The 19,811-nt window shown below is 53.3% G+C and overlaps 1 protein-coding gene across 2 annotated transcripts in view; it reads left to right on the top strand.

Moving 5' to 3' along the window:
• Positions 1-7,105: 7,105 nt before the first annotated feature.
• OLFM1 (olfactomedin 1) overlaps positions 7,106-19,811 on the top strand; it is a 32,298-nt gene continuing 19,592 nt past the window's right edge. The window contains exon 1 of one of the 2 annotated variants that reach the window (XM_032708096.1): positions 7,106-7,716. In XM_032708096.1, coding sequence (XP_032563987.1) covers positions 7,651-7,716 — 66 coding nt within the window. In that variant the 5' untranslated portion in view covers positions 7,106-7,650. Of the gene's footprint in view, positions 7,717-18,050; positions 18,479-19,811 lie in introns of those variants that run through there. The other variant, XM_032708095.1, reaches the window with a different exon arrangement.

Genomic DNA, 19,811 nt, shown 5'->3' with positions numbered 1-19,811 from the left:
TTGTTAGTTTACCTCATTGCTATTTTTCACTCTGCTTTAGATGCTGGAAAATTGAGGTGCACGGGGAATTCAGGCTGTTCCCCAGGGGAGGGGAAGGGAGTCCCAGCCCTGTGCTGCCCCATCCTCTGACTGAAATCCCTATTTATTGCACTCTGTTTACTACTAGAAACTTTTAAAATGTTAAATGCTTAGAGGATTTCAGTTCAGACTTGATCCCCAGGCGACCTGTGGTGTATAGTTAAATAAGGCTGCTTTATGTATGCTGTACCCTAAATCTAAAGGTCGGGGGTTTGGTGGCCATAAATATTCAAACTGCACAGACTGGGTCTTTTAAACCTCCTTTTAAATATTTATGATGGTGCTTCCATGGCTGCAGGAGAATATTGTAATAGTATTAAGAGGAAAAAAAAATCCTTCTCCATCTAAAAGCTCAGCAGGAGCCATTTTCATATATTATGCATCACTAAGTGCTGTTTATGGCCATTTTTGGCAGAGCTTGTACTGGATCGTGGCAGAGTTCATGAATCTGGAGCTGTGCAGAGCTCGGGGTGTTGGCTGTGCCATCCATCAGCCTGGGCACCACCTCCAACGCGGTGGGCACAGCTGATGGGACAGCTGAGGTCCTGCAGCCTGGCACTGGGGCTCTTGTCCTCCCACAGACCTGCTCGTCGTGTTGGCCCACGGCACGAAAGCGTTCCCGAAACACTTCGCTCCAAGCTCTGGAGATCCATGGAGGGAAGATGCCTCTTGAAGAAGGACCAAGCCTTTGCTTGTGCCAGCTGGAGGGTGGGCACAGCCATGCAGTTATTCTGCTGTTTATTCTCTCGTGGCATTTTGCTGAGAGCACCATCAACCTCAGCTGCAGGAACACGTCTCCTGGTGTTCCCAGAGCCGGTCATTCCAACCGCAGCTGTGCCCTGCTGCCTCCTCAGAGAGCTCTGCTCATTCTGTGGGAATCAGCTGCCAACGGGAGCGGGTGGGTTGGGTGCAATCAGCAGGATGGGTCGGAGCTGTGACCAACAGCACCCCCTCGGTGCCAGGACTCGGGATTGCCTGGATGCCACAGCATCGCCGCCGGAACGGGATCCGACCGTGGAACCACGGGGTGAGCCAGCAGGGAGGTCAGCAGAGCTGAAATCACTTGCAGACTTTAATCAGCTTCCAATTAAAACTGAGATGGGCTTTTGTCCTTGGGTAGAGCAGCACAATTCAGCCTGACTGATGCCTCTTCCCTGGTGCTCACCACTCTTATCTCTTCAATTTTCAGCAGTGCTTGTGGTTTAGGGGGAAGTGCTGTGTCAGCTCGGTTTCCCAGGGCACATGAACCTATATCATGAACTTAATCTCCCACATGAAGTCATTTTGTGAGGGAAGCAAACTGGCTTTTCCCCTATTGCACTAAAACAGGCCCTCGAGCTCTAAAAAAAACAAGAGAATGATGGACAAGCGAAAGGATGTACAACATCCACCAGCATGCACAGAGTGGGATGTCACAGGCTTCATTTCCTCAGGAAATCAGCTTTAAAATTAAGGCTAATCAGAGTTTAAAAACACTGCAGTTACCCTAGACCAAATGATACTATAATGTACTCAGTATATTACATCCTCAATAGCAAAGCAGCATCTGCTACATAAAATGAAATGTGTGTGTCACCATATGTAGGCAGCATAATGTGGACTCAAATTAAATAAAAACATTTCAGGGTATATGGTCCAATATGCAATCTGGGCCCTGGGAAATGCTGAGTTTTACTCTAAAGTTCTTAGCAGTTGGCTATAATGCTGAACCCAAAACAGTGCAAACAGGGTTTTTTAGCAACAGAAGCTGTTATCTGCACTTTCCTCCCTTTGAGCCAATATTACTTCTGGAAATTTGGGAAATTATTTGGTTTATTTTTAATTTTTTCCTCTTTTTTTTTTTTTTATCTGAGGCTTTTTGCATCTTTCCACGAGTTGAAAAATCTCTGAAAGGCCAGAATCCTGAATGTTTGCAAATACTGCGTTCCATCTGAGAGCTGCCCTCCAGAAACACCATGGAAAAAGCCCCAGAAACCACTCAGCCTGTTATCTGTGTACCACAAATAAAGAGGTAAACGCTGCAAAATTACTTGACTCTCACCTTTTCCACTGTTTTTCCCTCTGAAATCTCTCCCGAGCAAGGGGCTCCTGAAGCACTTCAGTGCTATTTTAAAAGAGATCAGGCTGCTAAACTGCCCAGGCAATCTTCCCTGTGTGACTCGGGCTCACTGCAGCTCTGATGTTAGTTTTTATCCTCTTTGACCCCATTTGTTGTTAACAAAATGTGGCATAAACTGTGGATTCCCTCCAGGTGTCAGAAACACTGGGAATATGCTGGTTTTGCCTGGCTTGGGTAGCTGAGGAGTTTGTTATGATGAAGGATTGATCATTGTGTGCATTCAAGGCTGCTGGGAAGCTGCAAACCCTTTCAATCTGTTAATGTGGATTTCATTTTCGTTCAAAACAAATACAACAAGTGTAAAAATAACTTTAAAGTGCCAGTGAGGAAGGGGATGTTTGCAGAGGAGCTGCTTCACACAGTTCTGCCCTCCTGCGCCAGGTTTCCCTGGTGTGGGGGTTTTATCTCCTTTGCTCAGGTCCTTGAATTATTTGGATAATGAAAAGCCCAGGAAAGCCAGTGTTCTACTTTGTAGAAGTAGCAAAACAAAATTTCCAACTGTGAGGCTTGGACTGGAAGCATTTGATGAGGGGAAAAGTCCGGCTGGACCAGAAAGCGAAGGAAAACACAGTGATGCCAGTGGAACTGGCTGTGCCACCATCTGGAAATCCTGGATACACCTGGAAAGGTCCGGGAAGTCACTGAGACAAAAAGAAGAATCCCTACATGCCGTTTTCACCGGGAAAAAGGGAACTCAAGGTAAATGACAGGGAGAGGAATGTAACAAATCTGTTCCTGCCTGGGGCGCTGCTGCCGACAGCCGACTCTGCCTTGGGGTCGGCTGAGACTTCCTGTGCCAATGGGGAAAGGATTCAGCAGCTCCCAGAGATCGGAGGTGTGGAGCTGGCTGCAGTGCCAGGGCTGGATGCCACCGAGGCTGGATGCCACCAAGGCTGCTGTCTCACACATCCACCCACCGTGAGCCCCGTCCCCTCACCGCTCCCAGCCCTGCGCCGGTTCGGCGCAGCAAACAAAGAGAGAAGCTGCAAACCTAAAAAAAAAAAAAAAAAAAAAACAACCTGGATGGCATTTGGTTTTTCTCCTGTCTTTTCCAGTTCCCTTCCTGCTCTTTGTCTTCTGCAGCTCCGATTTCCTCAGCTTTTGTGTTATTCCTTCTCTCTGATGGCGAAGGCTGGTTCTTACCATTCCTCGTGCGCGCCACCGGTTTCTGACCTGTTCTCCCTCGGTCTCCCTGAAGCATTAGGGGATGAATTGAAGTCTGGCAGTGTCTGCTCCTCAACCCACTTCTGAGCAGGGAGGTGAAGAGCTGCAAAGAATGAAAGATGTTTGTTTAAAAAAAAAAAAAACAAAAACAACACGCCACTTTTTCGGATCTGTGCGTGCGCCTTGCTTTTCATTCCCATCTCCTTTGTCCTTTGGGGGCATCTGGAATTCCCAGTGCTGAGACAGCAGGTGAAAATGCATGGAAAGGGCCTTGTCTGACTTCAAACCAACTGCTCAAGAGATCAGGTCCTTAGAGAAGATCAATGAAATTTGCCTGAAATCAGCTGGAATTGGTCTTAGATTTTTATCAGCCCATCAGGGGATGGGCAGATACCGAGGCAGCTTTTCAGTGTCCAAGTGGACATCAATTGTGCAGCCACAGTCCTTCCTTCCTACCAAGGTCTGTTTGGGACCTGGGGGTGTTGTCACCTTTCTGGCTTGGCTAATCCATGACTTTTCCATGAGATCCTCACGACCAGAATGTCCATAGAGTGTCTCCTGTGGGTGCTGAAGGTGAGGAGGGACAATCCCAGGAGGGGCTGAGCCACCAGAGGCTCTGACAGGGAGATGCTGTGGGCTGAAGCCAGGAACAGGGAGACAGCTCAGCACAGAGAGCTCTGCAAGGAGCCACGTCCTGTGTTCATCACTGAGTCTGCCTGCATGAAACGGGCTGTTGAGGAGGATCACAGAGGTGTGATTTCCTCTGAGGATAGATTTCCTGCTCCCCCGCTATCAGATGCTGCTAACCCAGCAATGAGAGCTCCCAGGGGGCTCCTTGCAGCGAGTCCTCCTGTCACACACTCTGAAGTCCTATGACAGTGAGGCTCATGCCTGGCATCTCTCCCCCTGACACTTTTCTGACAAAGGGATCGATAGTTTGGGTCTGTTTGGAAAATCAATTCAACGCTGGGCAGCCCTTGAAGGAGCACCATCAAAGTGTCGGACGAGCCAGTGGTCCCAGGAGGGGACAAGATGCATCTGACCTCGCTGATGGCACAAGAGTGATGAACAGGGGAGAGATGGGAAGGCTCTGCAGGTTCCTGCAGCTCCCAGCACAGAGGAAGGGGCTGCCTGCCAACCCCTGCCAACCCCTGCCATCCCCTTCTGTCCAACTCTGTGTCCTCCCGCCCTAGAGAACAGCGTGATCTGGAAAGCAAAGTGCTGGCCTAAATCTCATCCTATAAATCAAGAAGAGAAGCCAGGTGTGTTTTTATCTCCTCTCCTGCATCGCACAGCAAGAGTTTCATGGAGGGCAGCTCTCCTGTAATTTCTGGAGGAGCTGGGATGCATCCTTGGGAAAGGCTCTTGGCTCTGGTTTAACTGTGTCAAGCGATGGAGAGGGCACCGAGCCTTCAGCTGGGTTGTTTCACAGTCTGATTATCTTCCCCTGAGGAAAGAAACCAGGCCCTATTTCTACTCCAAACTGTGGACTCTTGCTTTGACTTTTTTTTGGCAGATGGAAGAGCCTTCATATACAGAAACCTTCCCCTTGGCAGCCTCCCCTCAGCCCGTCCTTGTGCTGGTGAAAGAGCTGGATCATCTTTAGTCCCACTCCATGGGCAGGTTCTCCAGACCCCGAATCCTTTCCAAATTTCTAAAGAGGCATTTTTCAAAGTCTGGGTAAGACACTGTGGGAATCAAAAGATCTGAGTCGTGTTCCCACTGGGCAATTTTTTCCTTTTATTTCTCTTGGTTTCTTTGATTTATGTCCTGGGAGCTCTGTGGGACAGGGCTCTTTTCCAGAGGAAGGACCATACAGGGCCTCACATTCTGGAGCTCATACTCAATAACAAGGTTATTGATATTAATTCAGAAATACTTCAAAAGAGGAATAAATTACAACAAAATGCAGAGCTGCTGCTTTTGCCATTTACCCAAGTGAAAGCCATGACTATTACCATGAAAGTCAATGAAACTGGGTGGGTATAAAACCAAAGGAGAGGGAGCAAAGTGATTTCCCTTGGGAACATGCTGTTGGTGTCTTGGAAAAATCAATTTCAGAGCCTTATCTGTGTAAAACAAGGAGGAGTTCTTCTCTTCTGAGGTCTAAAACACCCAAACCAAGTCACCCTCCATGGCTGCAGCAACCTAAGGTGAAGCTGATCTCGTTGAAAATTGTGTGAAAGAAGCTCTCACTGCTGGGCTTCTGCATCTCTCAAGTCTATTTTAAGCCCTGTGAGCTCCAGCTGCACCTGGGCCCTCACATGGAGCATCCTGAGCTGCATCAACCACGTGCTGCCAGGGTTAATCAGGAGCTGCTCAGGTGGTTTTTGAAGGCACTTTAAACAGTGCACCCACAGAGAAATCCAGCCACGTGTAACTCACCAGTCCTCCTCCCTCCTTTGAATTTTGGGGGTTTTTTTTATCCCACTGTGAGCCCTGCTGGGGGAAGGTGATGCCCATGGTAATGAAACACCTTCTGAGGTGCCAGGGGAGGATGTGTTCAAACCCTGTCATGCCACTGATGCTTTTGGCCTCGTTGTGCTGCTCTTGATAAAGTCAAGAGGAGCTTAATGCTTTTCAAAGATCCTCAGCTTTTATGGGCTATAAAGCATCGACCTTAAAGGGAGGTGCTGAGGGAAGTATCTCCCAGATAGATCTCTGTGGGATAGTCAGACATGCCAGCTTTCCCACAGCTGCTCCCTGGGCTGCCTTTTCCTAAGCTCACTTTAAATGAATGTGATGGTTTCTCTCCTAGAGAAGAGCTGCCTGAAGCTGCTAAAACATCTTAGGGGGACTGGGACAACCTTCCCTTGGACATTTGCTGATGGAAACACACAGAAAGCTTTTTCCAGTTTGTTCTCAGCTGTTTGTTCCCACTGAGGCTCAGTCACAGTGCTGCAAATTTCCTGAATTCTGTGCTCCACGATCCCAGGGCTTGGAAAGGGCCCTGCATCAGCTCAACCCTACAGAGATCCCATCTCCTGCTCCAGTAACAAGCACTCCAGAATAAAAAAATCCTTTTGCAATGAGTAGCTAAAGGGGAAAATCCTCTAGTGAGAGTCTCTGCTAATTGTGGACCTGTGGCAAGTGATTCCCATTAAATTATTCAATAATCCCTAAGAGGTGATCTGATTACTTTTCTCACCTCTGGAACATTGTTGCTCATCTGCATCACCAGATACTAAAGGAATGAATAGTATTTATGAGGTCCTGGGAAAACTGGTTCAAAAAGCATTCAGAGTATGTGTGTGAGAGAGAAACGAGGGGGAAACAGTCCCCACGGACCCTGGGGAGGGGAATGTGTGAGTGGGCACTGCCTGCAGCCCCTGCTGCGCCAGCGGGACCTTTGCAGGGGGCTGGGAGGGGATGCAGGTGAGGATGCTCTGCAGAGCAAAAGCATTGTCACGTCCTCCCACTGCCTCGACTTAAATTAGCTCGGAGCCTGGCAGAGGATGCAGCTCGGAGCCTTCCTGGGGGCTCGGTCTGGGAGCGCCTTTGCTCGGGGGTTGGTGCTCTGGGGAGGGGGGTGTGAGATCCCCGTGCACCCCTCCCTGTTCCCAGGTACCGCCGGAGAGAGGGGGTGGGGAGGGATGGCATTGAGAAGGGGGTTCAGGAGGGGGGTTAACCCCCCTGTTCCAGCCCTGCTCCCCGCGGGGCCGCCGCAGCATCACCCCGCGCTGCCGCGGCTGCTTTTCCCCCTCTCCCTTTGCCGTGTTTAGTTAAATTTCCCCCGCCTTACTTGATGTCACATCCTGTTCCACAGCCATCCCCTGCTAGTAGCCAGCCCTACCAAGTCCCTTCTTCTTTTTTTTTTTTTTTTTTTTTTTTAAATCCCTGTCCTCTCCCCATCACCCCCCTTTTCAAGGCAAACTTTTGGCAATAGCAGAGATAATCATTGCGTGCTCCGTTGAATTTCCCTTCGCAAATGTCTTTGGAGCAAGGGAGCCATTAAAAAAAAAAAAAAATTAAATAAATTACCAGAGAGCCAGCACCGAGAGCAGAGGAGAGAAACTGGGATCCCAATAAATATGCAAAGTGAAGGCTCTGCTGAGCAGATTTCTGGCATCGCTTCCCGAGGGTGCTGAGAGCCACCCGCAAAATCAGGCTGATTTTTTTTTTTAAAATTGCCTTTTGTTGTCTTTTTTTTTTTCCTTTTTTTTTTTTTCTCTTTAATTAAAATATTAATAAGAATAAAGGAGTGAGGAGGCAGCGAGGCTCGGGGACGGCGCAGGGAGGCTCGCCCGGAGGTGATCTGTATGCGAGGTGCCTAGAACGGGGTGCGAGAGATGCAACCGGCAAGCAAGCTCCTGACCCTCTGCTTCCTCATCCTGATGGGCACAGAACTCACCCAAGTAGGTTTATCTCTTCCTTCTCCCACACCCCCTCCTCCTCTCCCTTTCTCCCCAACGCCATTTTCTGTTAAACCTCGAGAGCACAAAAGAAAACTGGGATAGGATGCTGCACCTCCGTGCCCCCCGCCATCCCCGGGCATCACCTGTGCCCAGCCCGCGGTGCTGGGGGACCCTCCGCGCTGGGGGGGAGCCGGGGGTGGGGGCACAGGGCGGGGGGCTCGGGATACCGGACCCCCAGAAAGGGGGAGAGAAGGGGCAGCCCCGGCGTGGCCACCCCCCCCGAGGGGTGTGGGGGACCCCCCACCCCACCCACCCGCGGGGAAAGTTCCTGTGAAGGGCTGGGGGAGCAGAGGGGGGCTGCGGGACCCCCGCCCCGGGCTTGGGCTCGGCCAAGTTCAGAGCTGCCCGTCCCGGATCCCCACGGGGACGAGACTCCGGTGCAGGGTGTCAGTCCCTCCTTGTCCCCACCCCACTCCTCATGTGGGGGTAGATTTGCTGATTTTAGGTGACATTTAAATGTCCCTTGATGTTTCCATCTGTGACAGCCTTGTGGGAGAGAGGAGTAGCTTATTTATCCCCCTCTCCCCACTCCACCTATTTTTTTTATCCCCTGGCTTATAATGGTTTTTTTGACTGTCCCGGCCCCTGGACAGTCTGAGTAGTGGGGCTGCGGGAGAGAAAAGGAGGCACCCAAGTGGTGCCTTTCTTGCAAGTGGAATTAAAACTCCATTTGACTTCTTTAAGCTAACTGGGGAGAGGCAGGCAGGGTGATTGTCTTTTGTTATTTTCCCCCGTCACTGAGGAAAGGAAAAAAAGTAATTACAAGAGGATGCTCTAGATTGTGGGGTTAATTGTGGTGCTGCCTGGAAGCAAAAAAAAAGAAAGAAAAAGAAGCTATAAATAGGAGGGGAATGGAGGCTTCTTAGTGTAGGAGCAATTAGCAGCTGGGCTCTCATCCTGATGCTTTATGGAGATTATTTTTCTCTTTCTCCTGCTGACAGTGCTCTCTCCTGTCACTGCCCTACTGCTGAAGTTTGAGTAGCTGAAGCCTTTTGCCTTTGCACCCTCAGAGTATTTCTGCTGCCCCCAGGAAAGGAATGGCTAAAGCAAAGAGCTGCCTTAATCTGGAGCCCTCCAGAGAAGGGATGAGAAGGCTGTAATTTGAGGGGGGGGGGGGGGGAGGAGGGAGGGAAGGGGAAGGAAAGCAAAGCAATCCCAAAGCTGTGTGGCTGAGGAGGGGTGGGAAGGCAGCAGAGCTGCAAGTGAGCGCCCAGGAGAAGCCCATTGTGTGAGAGATGCTGGGGCCGTGCGCATGCGCCGCGCTGGACAAAGCCAGGACCACCAGCATCGCTGGGCCACCAGCACGACGGGCTGCTGGCCACACTCCTGGCCCAGCTGAGGGCACAGCCAGCCAGCAGCTGCAGTGGCATCGTGGCAAAGCAGCGTGGCAGGGCTGCCCTGGCCTCGTAGCCCCTCCAGCCTCCCCTCCTGCCCAGCCCCATGCGATGCGCCCGTGGCCTGGGGACCTGGGCGGTGCCCCCTCCCCAGGGATTGTCACCCCCTAATTGGCCTTTCCAGCCCCATTGCTCTGCTCTGGTGGGTTTTTTCGAGGACCAAAAGGATGCTGCTGTGCCTGGCTGCTTTTTCCTTTTCCTGCTTTATTTCACTTTAACTTTTCGACCAACTTTAAACCGGTGTGGGGATGAGGAACCAAACCTGCCCTGAGCTGTGGGGCTGGGGGCTGCAGGGAACTTGGCAGAGTTACCTCCCAGCCCGTGGCAGGAGGTTTCAGCCCCTGCTAAAGCCTGGCTTTGCTGAGCTGCCTTGCTGGGGCTGGTTTCTGCTCTGCAGTGCCTACCTGGGCAGGTATCCACGTGCTGCCAGGCTGTGCAGAGCTCTCCCACCCTCGTGCCTGCTGACTCGCCTGGCACTGCAGAGCCCTTTCAGAGTTTCAGCATCTCATTTCTGTAGCACAGCTGCCAGATGCAATCCCCAAATATGCCTTTCAGCCCAGGCACCGCCCAGCTCAGTGTCTTCCACGGTTAATTCGGTGCCGGGTTCACATCTCCATCACACGTGGGGAGTCTCTGCCGTCCCCTACAGAGATCCCGTGCTGGGGGAGGAAGGATGGAGGTTCAGGGGAGAGAGGCTGCTGATTTAAGCAGCTTTCCCTGATGATGCAGAAGGTACTGCTGTCCCCTCCTGTCCCTCTCTGCAGTGACACTGACAGGCCAGTGCACAAGAAAGGAAGGAATGGGGAGAGGTCTGGCTCTTAAATGGGGCTGGAGGGGGTGAGCACACGGCTGTCCTTCCAGTGGGGGGCTGGGAAAGCTCTTCTTGTGGAGGGAAGGGAGTTGTCACCAAGGTATTGGTGCTGCAGCATCCTCTGGCAGTCCCCCCAGGTGGGAGGAAGGATGCTTGTGCCAGGCTGGGAGCACAGGGGTGATGCACATGCTGTGGGCTGCACCCGCAGTTTGGTAGGGGCTTGGAGACCTATCTAAGATGGGTGGTAGTTTTACCTGTGTGAAACAAGGGCAGAACTGCCCCTACACTCCCCAATCCTTTGTAGAAGTCCCTGCCTGCCCCTCAATCCCCCACGTGCCCCCAGAGGGCAGAGCTGGGGGGTGTCAGGAGCCCCAGAGTGAGACTTGCACTGGGATTTCTTTTAGCTGCCAAAGGTCTCCTTAGTTGTTTTGTGCCTTGCCTTGACTCTCCCCAGGTCAGCAATCAGAACCTGGAATGGGTTGAGCAGCTGGATTCAGGGTGCAGGGGCTGGGATGGGGGGCAAAGGTGCTCTGGGTACCCTGGGGTGCAGCTCTCTCACTCTGCTGTGTACACAGCTCTTTGCAGGGGCTTCCTGGGAAAAGCATGGGGCTTCCTCTCCTTGTCTTCTCCTCGGAGAGACCCAGGGCAGCTCTCCTGGTGTCCATGAAGGAACTGAGCCAGTTTATGCTCTCTAAGGAACCGCTTGTCACGTGCGGCGAGATGGTGCTGCCAGAGGGGCAGAGGTTTGGGATGCTGTGGTACAGCCAGGGGTGGTACAGAGGGGGTTTGGGGTGCCAACTGCTTGCCTGTCTGTCTGAGCTGTCCTTTAGTCATTCCTTGAGCTGGGATATCACAGTGAAAACCTCTTGGCATTCCCCAAAGTTTCTCAGGAGCAGAGCAGCAGCCGGCGCTCCAGCATCCACCCCTCTCGTAATCGTTGGAACCACACAGGAAGGAAGACCTTCCTGGAGCAGGCAGATATTAAACATTTAGGGCTTCTGCAATAGGAAAAAAAAAAAAAAAAGCCTAAAAATAATAATTTTGCTATTGATTTTCCTAAAAGCACATCAGGCCCCTCTTGGGTCTGTTTTCAGGGGAAGGGAGAGGTGCCAGGGACACGCTGCCCGTGCTCAGCAGTGCCCAGCCCAGCCATGCTGGCTCCCTTCTGTCCATGGAGAACTTCCCAGTGCCCAGTTTGATGCCCAGGCTCTTCCTCCCCCTGTCAGGGAGACACATGGAAACTGGTAGGATTAAGCTGCAAATCTGCAGCCTGTAACAGGAGGCAGCTGCCTCGTCTCATAAACCAATTTGTGTCTCATTTCACTAACTTCAGCTTTAACCAATAGAAAAGAAAGGTAATTTTCAGCCCTGGGTTGTATTTATTACTCAAGTTATCAGGCCTTGTAATCAGTATTAGCATCATACGTAAAGTAATACAAAACTAATTACTCTCAGAGTGAATTAGGTGAAGGCTGCAAACTGTGCTGACAGCAGAAGAACCTAATTCTGGAGTTATGAGTGATAAGTGTTGTCTTTGCTCTGCTGTGATGAAGCTACAAACAAAAGGGAACAAGGCAGAGACAGGGATACCCAAGGAGTGTCCCTCTGGGGTTTGTTGCCTGTGGATACCTCAGCCAGGCTCTTTGGGAGACCTGAGAGGTTGAGTCAGTCAGGCAGGGGAAGATGCACTTGGGGAAACTGAGATAAAGAGCCTGAGACGTGTCTTAGCACCAGCAAATCCCAGCTGGGGGGGAAGTGTGTCTAAAAATCCTGATTTTCCTTCTTTTGTTTACTGTAGCTATTGGTTGTTGCTGCTCTCTTTGAGCTGAGCCCAGGAGCCCTGGTCCCAGCCTCTGGACTGGTTTTATCCTGAGTCTTGGCCCTGGGAAGCTTTTTCTCTGCTCAGGACTCAGGTCCTGGCTCCCAGCCCACCCTGCCCATCCTGGAAAGAGAACAGTGGGACAGGAGCAGTGTCAGCCCTGGGCCCAGGAGCAATGCTGTGTTTCCAGCAAGTTTTCACTGTGAAGTCACCTTCTGACTGGAGGCGTGTGCCTGACCCAGGGGAACGTGCCAAAAAATTCATCCTTCCCAGCCACAGCATCCGAGTAACAGGAACCCACGGAACCCATGCCAGCCCGGAGGCTCTGACTTGTCTTGGCACCTGCTGGTGGATCAGGGGCTTAATGTCAAGAGCAGCTTTAGCTAAACACAGATTTAGCCACGTGAAGCCCTGCGAAGGGGTTTGTCACTTCCAGAGTGGCACAAGGAGCGTGTTCTCTCTCCTGCAGAGTGTTTTTCCCCGTGTGTGGGTAAGGAAAGGGAAGTTTTGGGAGTGTTTTGCGTGTGGGGGCAATCCCAGTGTCTGTAGCTGGGAGTTAACTTTCCAGAGCACATCGGGCTGCCTGATCCCAAAATGTGGCTGCTCCTGGAGTGAGGCACAGGACCAGGCACAGGTTCCACACAAAGTCCCACCAGGGGCTGGCACTGATCCACATCATCGTGCTCACTCTTTCCAAAGCACTTTAAGGTCTTAAATTGCTGTTTTCTTTCCTTCCTTCGCTTTCCCTGTCTGTCCATCCATACCCTTCCCATGAGGAGAGGAAGAGCTTGCTCTTTGTTGTTACAGGGCCCGGGACTGAGGCTTGTGTGAGTGATGGTAGCACAACAGTGACAAAAAAACCCCAGAGAGGAAACAAGGAAGTTTGGAAGTCAGACCAAAAAAACTGGGAAAACTGGGACTATTTCTTTCTGTGGCATTTGTGACCTGCTGAGGGACAGATGCCTCATGGTAAATGCAAGAGAGGATCGTCCTGTGCCCCAGAGGTGATGGGGCAACACACAAAGTGTGTGTTCCCTAATGAGGATATGGCTGCCCACGCTGCCTCCCAGGGCAGGTGGTGCCTCTTCTCAGGCTGGAGGGATTTCAGGCACCTCCAGGGAATGAGGAATGTGAGGGAAAGGGGTGAAAGTTTACTAAGTTGAGAGGGGGATGAGAAATGTCATCCTTCTGTCCAAAGCAGAGTCCAGGCCTTTCCCTCTGCAACTCTGTGATGCTGGGCTGAAAGCAGAGGGGCACAGTGAGCCCCCAGTGCAGTTCTGGGCTGGGCTTAGAGCCCTGAGCCTGCTGAGAAGGCTGGGCTGGGATCTCCTTGTCCTCAGCCTTAGCCCCACTGCAGGGACCTGCCCCAAGAGAGCTGCTCAGCATCCCCACAGCCTGGTTTTTGGAATGCTGTCCCATCCATATGTGACAGGGGTGCTCCTCTCCACCCCTCAGCTCACCTGTCTCCACAAATCCACACTCCTTTGGGTGCAGCAGCACCTGGCAGTGGGGCAGCCTGGCATCAGTCAGGGCTCTGTGAGGGATGCAAAGAGTCAGTGGAGGCAGCAAATCCTTCAAGAGGCCTGTTCAGAGCCCCTCCATCAACTGTAGGAGGGAGGAAAATCACTTAATCCAATCTAAGTATCTGAGGAGGATCCCTGAAGTTACACAACCAGGTCTTTCCAGAAAGGACAGACATTTCCCACATTTCCTGCCCAGAGTGCCTGGGACACCTCACAGGTCTCCAGTACAGAGAGGAGGAGCTGGAAAGAGCAGGAGTTGGGGCTGTCCCACACACCACGGAGCAATCCTCGGACAGGCTGGAGTGCCTGGCCAAATTCCTGAGTCCTGTGCTCCCAGGACAGGAGCTGCCAGCCCCTCCACTGGGCACCCAGCTCAGCTGGATTCACCCTCCTTGGGTGTTAGTTGAGATCCTCCAGCGTTTACTGAGCCAGCTTGGAGCACCGGCAAGATCTGAGGCTGTTAAAATACAGGTGCGTGTGTTTTAGAGCAGCTCCCGTCCTCTCACCCTGCAGCCAACAGGAATTCTCGTGTTGGGGTTCATTGACACGATCCCCACCAAAATTTGGGAGCAACAGGAACTTCAGCACCTCTTCTCCAAACCAACCAGGAGAGGGAGACAGTGACCGCCGTGTCCTGCACACTCACACACAGGAACTGTCCCTCTTTGCACACCTTGACCCTTGCAGGGCCCCTCCAGGCTGACAGGCACATTTTGCATTATCACTTCCCAGCAGCGGAATTTTCCACTAAGTAGCTATTTTGGAAGACCCCATTCTTTGCTTTTATCTGTCGTTCCTCCTCTTTCTCTGCTCGGAATACATGCATGCAAGAAGCATCTTTTGTTCCCTAAACAGTTCATCTTTTCCTGCTGTTTGCTCCCTGCTTGCAGCAGGAGAGGCACGGAGGGGGCAGCCTTGGAACCCCTAATTTTTGGGGCAGCCCTGCACCCCCTGCTCTCGTGGGGAGGGCGGCTGGAGCGAGTGCATCAGGACAAGAAAAACAGTGACAACAAAACGGGTTTTTTTCAAGGCAATTCCTTGTGCAAAAACCCGAAGTGATCGGGAGAAAGGTGAGATCAACCAGTTCAGCAGAACTGGTACTGCAGGGATTTCTGCAATGGAAAGTTGCTTTTCAGGGGCCATATCCAGCTTTGCCCTGGAAAGCCCCATCAGTGAATACCATCAGGTCAAAAAGAGTCACCTGAGTCTCCTCCTCCTTGATTTCACCAGTGTTTCTGCTGATGTGCTCTAGCAGGAGTAAAGGCAACATCAGGTCTCCCACATCAAGTTTATTGGAATTTTATGTCAATATTTTCATTCTGTTGCCACTCTGGGCTTCTAAAACAAGGGAAATTGTTTGGGTAGGGAAGAGTTTCCATGTTTGCACATCAGCTGTTTCAGGCACTGAGATGACAACGATCATTTTCCTCCTTGATGCCCATGATCTGCAGCATGTCCATGCACAGCTGCGACCTCCACCCTCTGCATAACCCTCCATCCCTAAAAAAGGGAAACAGCAGCATTTCTGGGACCCTCTTTTTTTTTGCCAGGTCTCTGTTTTGGAGCAGCTGGTGTGGATTCAGCTTGCATGGCCATGACTTGGGGGAGGGTTGTGCCTCTCTTCACCCCAGGTTATATCCTACAGGCTCAGGACCATCCTGCTCCCAGCACAGGTTGTTAATGCATTAAGTCACTGAACTGTCTGAAAAGGTGTGAAAGAACATCTTGATGTCCCTGCCTTAACTCCCTTTATCTTTCCAGCAACAAAAAAACCTCCCCCAAAACTACTGGTTTTGGCTCTGTTGTAAACACTGAGAGCAAGAGAAAGAAATGAAATCTGCTCCAGGGAAACAGAGCAGTTCTGCCTCCCTCCACCTGCACAAACCCTGGGAAAAGGTTCCCAGGAATGGGCCACCTCCTCGGCAGGGACTTGTGGCTGCTGCTCCTCTCTCCTTGCTTTGCTGTCCCCATCTGAGTAAGTTTTAATCCTTGCAAAGCATTTGAAAGACATATGAATGTGCACTGGTGGGAAATGAGGCTTTGTGGAATGACCCTTACCACACTGAATACCATTTTACACATTGGAGTATCCATAGGTCTAATTCCCTTGTATGTTCCTGGAGTAGACAAATATGAGGGATAAACTTTACTTACTGACTCAGTTGCAAAATGAACGTTAAGATGATTTAAGTGTAGCACTCAAGTGTTTTATATGATATGAAATCAGATAAGCAATCAGAGCCTCAGCTGCCACAGTGCTGAGCACAGCAGAAGCACCTGTTAGAGCAGCACTGGAGCAGAGCAGGGAGCTGTGATTCCTTATAAAAGCTGGAAGCCATCCAAGGCTTTTGCCTAATGAACCTGTTCCTGTAACTACAGCCTGAAGCACCTCCTTGCTGCAGAGCCCCTCAGGTATCACCCCACACCCCTGGCAGCAGTTTTGCCATGGAAGGGATGCTGGTGCCTCACCTGGGCTGGGTGAAGCTGATTTCACAGGGTGGAAGCAGTTTATCCCTTTTGGAAGCCTGAAGCAGGACAGTGTGTGGTTCAGAGGGCAGGACAGTTTCCCTACTGATTTCAGCAGCTGGCTGACTTACCTGGGCTAGAGGTGAGCAGGAGGAAGGGGCAGAGTGACATGGATGCTGCTGGGAAGTGAGGGAAGGGAACAGCATTCCAGCTGCCAGCACCTGATTCTGCTGCTGCTGGGAGGGACAGGATCCGACCTGGCAGCAGTGCTCCTGCTCTAACTCATCTCTTTTTCTCCACCTGGTGGACTTGCTAAATGTGCTTTATTTCAGTGTGTTACAGGAGCTCCACAGCTCTCCCTGCAGAAACAGCTCCACTGGGCTGTGGCTGGTGCTGCTCCCTTTGCCCAGATTGGCAGTGCTGGGATGATCCCACACCAAGGGCCATGTCCCCAGCGAGGGACAAGGTCCTGCTAAGGTGGGACAGATCAGCTCAGTGGCTGTTGGAACATTCAGGGTCTCCTGCAAGAGGGCAGTGGTGGCTATTCCAACATGCCAGGGCTGGTGCTGTACTAGTGGAGTGATGGGTGTCACCTCTATCCTCTGGAGAGGGACAGCAGATTAATTTCAGAATTTTACTTTGCACAGGGTGTTTCAAAGGTTCACTTAGGGGAGGATGTGCAAGGAACTGCAGAGCTCTGTTTGTGGGAGACTTTGGTTCTGAGGTCACCAGGCCAGTTCTGCAAATGCCTTCAGGAAACCTGAGTTGGGACCAAGCCCCATCTCGCTGCCCATGATATGCCAGGCTGGCCAATGGTGTTGGTTGGTGTTTGCAGCCCGGGGGATTCCTCGGCAGGGAATTCCCGCACTGGGAATGAGACAGGAGCAGCGTGGGGCAGGAACAGGGCAGGCAGGTCTACCGGGACATTTCGGTTTATCCTTCGCGCTGACGGAGCGCTGTCGCGACAGAACGCGGCGAGGGGGCGAGCGGGGGCGCGGAGGGTGCTCTGACAGGGCTGGGGAGCACCAGGTGCCCCGCAGGAGTCGGTCGCACAGCCCGCGGGACTGTGCGGGGAGTTCTCCAGGAGCGCTTGAGCACTGGCAGCAGCTCTGGCCGGCTCCCCCGGCTGGCAGCAGCTCCCCTTTGTCCCCTGCACGGCGCTTCTCCGCTGCGGTCCCCGCGACCCCCGAGCGCCCCCGGCCCCGCAGCGCGGCCCGCAGCCGGCAGAGGGAGCGGCAGCGCCGCAGCGGGGGAACCGCCTCCCCTTCCCCGCTCCGCTCCCTCCCCAAACCTCCTCCACCTCCTCCCCAGTCCTTTTCCGTCCCCTCAAATCTTCTCTCCTTTCCCCCAGTTTCACCCCCCCTTCCCCCAAATCTTTTGCCCTCTCCCCAAATCTTTCTCTCCCTTCCCCAAGCCTTTCTGACTCTCTTCAAATCTCTCCCCCGTTCTTTCCCTTTTCCCCATATCTTTTATCTATATATCTTTTCGTCTCATATCTTTTCTCACTAAACCTTCTCTCCCCAAACCCTTTCTTCCCTGTTTCCCTCCACTCCCCCTTCCCCAAACCTTTTCTCCCTAAATCTTTTCTCCCCAAACCCTATTTTCCCTCTTTTCCTCCACTCCCCCTTCCCCAAATCTTTTTTCCCCAACCTCTTCTCCCAACGTCTTCTCCGCAAATCTTTTCACCCCTCCTTCCCTCCGCTCCCCCTTCCCCAAATCTTTTCTCCCCAAACCTCTTCTCCCCAAATCTTTTCTCCCCTCCTTCCCTCCGCTCCTCCTTCCCCAAACCTCTTCTCCCCAAACCTCTTCTCCCCAAATCTTTTCTCCCCAAACCTCTTCTCCCCAAATCTTTTCACCCCTCCTTCCCTCCGCTCCCCCTTCCCCAAATCTTTTCTCTCCAAACCTCTTCTCCCCAAATCTTTTCACCCCTCCTTCCCTCCGCTCCCTCTTCCCCAAATCTTTTCTCCCCTCCTTCCCTCCGCTCCCCCTTCCCCAAATCTTTTCTCCTCAAACCTCTACTCCCCAAATCTTTTCTCCCCAAACCTCATCTCCCCAAATCTTTTCACGCCTCCTTCCCTCCGCTCCCCTTTCCCCAAACCTCCCTCCCGACAAAAATCCCTATCCCTCCCCCAAATCCTTGCTTCCCTTCTCCCCTCCCCAAATCCCTTCTCCCCTCCCTCTCCCCCCCCCTCCCACCCGCAGTCTCCCCGGCCGGCTGGGCGCTCCCTCCCCGCGCCCCTCCCCGTCCCGTCCCACCCCCGACCCGCCTCCTGCAGCCGCTCTCTCCGGTCGGGGCGCGCCCGGCGGCGGCGGCGGGCGCAGGGGAGGCAGCCCCGCTCCGCACCGGCACCGGCAGCGCTCGCAGCGGCACCGGCAGCACCATCGGCAGCGCCGGGCAGGGCGGCGGCGGGGCGGCGGCGGACGATGGGCCGGCGGCGAGCGGCGGCGGCGGCCGGGCGGCTGGCGCAGCCCGAACCCAGCGGCATGGAGCCCGGCGCCGGTGCAGAATGAAGGGTGCCTGCCGCCCCCCCCCGCAGACATGTCTGTGCCTTTACTCAAGATTGGAGTCGTCCTCAGCACCATGGCCATGATCACCAACTGGATGTCGCAGACGCTGCCCTCCCTCGTGGGGCTCAACACCACCAAACTCACGGCGGCCACGGGCGGCACCTTGGACCGCAGCACGGGAGTAAGTGCCGGGGGGCGGCGGGGGACGGGGAGGGCTGCCCGGAGCATCCCTGCCTCCCGGAGCATCCCAGGTGCCCGGAGGATCCCGACCTCCCGGAGCATCCCTGCCTCCTGGAGCATCCCAGATGCCCGGAGGATCCCGACCTCCCGGAGCATCCCTGCATCCCAGGGCACCTTTCCCTGCAGCACCCCGCTCCCCGCCGCCGCCCAGTCCCCTCCTCGCCTGGGTGTCCCCCGCGCTGCCACATCCCTCCTTGCCCCGATGCCCCCCCTGGGGACCCCCGCGGCCGTCCGGCTCCCTCCCTGCAGGAGCCCCCGCGCTGCAGAGAGCGGCGCTCCGGGGAGGGGCAGGATCGCCGCCCCTCGGGGTGATGGGGGGCAGCGCTGCAAGTGCCCCCCGGGGGTCGTGCAGGAGTGGGGATGGGGCGGTGCGGGGACAGGGGGTGCTGGCAGGAGATGAGGATGGCCGTGCCGGGAGTACCTCTCCCTCTTCCTCTCCTCTCCTGCGGTTTAGCCATCCCTCGTTCCGGGCTGTGGGCGATCCAGGTGCCCGCCCGTCCCTGCAGCCAAAGGGATGCAAAGTTTCCCTCGCTGCTGCTGCTGCTGCAAAAGCAGCGGGACAACGGGTGCGAGTCCCGGAAGGCTCCTGCGCTTCCCTCCTTTCCCGATCAGTCCTCAGTGGGATGGAGATGCGGTGGAGAAGTTGCCGTGTGTCGCGGTGGTGCCGTACGTCCCCTGTCCCTGCTCTGCTGGAGGGCTAGTGCTGTGCCTGAGCTTCCCGCTTTGGGAACGGCTGGGAAAACAATCCTGTCTGTCTCTCTGTCTTCCGTGAGCAGGGAAAATTGGGCATCTTTCGCCTCCAGGCTGCATGCTTGTGCCTTGTGAGAGAGCTCCAGTATTACAGTTCTGCTGTTCCAAGAGTATTTCATGTAGTGGTTCTGCTGCTGGTGAATGAAGCTGGGAATTCTTTTTCCATGTTATCAGGGTTTATGAAATCTGTTTACTCTTATTTTTTCCCCGGTTGCTTTAGCAAGAGAATCAAATTGTGTGTCTGCCTGAGCGTCTGTCTTAGGGCATGTCTGTCAACGTGGGCATTTGCAAGGTTATTTTCTACAGTGAAACAGTAGAAAGAACATTTCCCCTCTGGTTGGGAACATGATGACACCTTCCAAGTGATGGGAGGCTGGGTCGTGATTAAATAATGTATTTTGCAAAGTGCTGTGAGAACAAAGGAAAATTAAGATCAGAGAGGTTTGGAGAGCACAGAGGGCACAAGGGAGCTGGGGAATGTGCTGTGTTTGGGGCTGGGCTCCCTTTCCACGGTGTGTCCTGGA

The sequence above is a fragment of the Chiroxiphia lanceolata genome, chromosome 21 (assembly GCF_009829145.1).
Source record: "Chiroxiphia lanceolata isolate bChiLan1 chromosome 21, bChiLan1.pri, whole genome shotgun sequence".
Taxonomy (NCBI): domain Eukaryota; kingdom Metazoa; phylum Chordata; class Aves; order Passeriformes; family Pipridae; genus Chiroxiphia; species Chiroxiphia lanceolata.
Note: the sequence above shows the minus strand (reverse complement) of the source record. Positions and strands in the feature narration are given on the sequence as shown.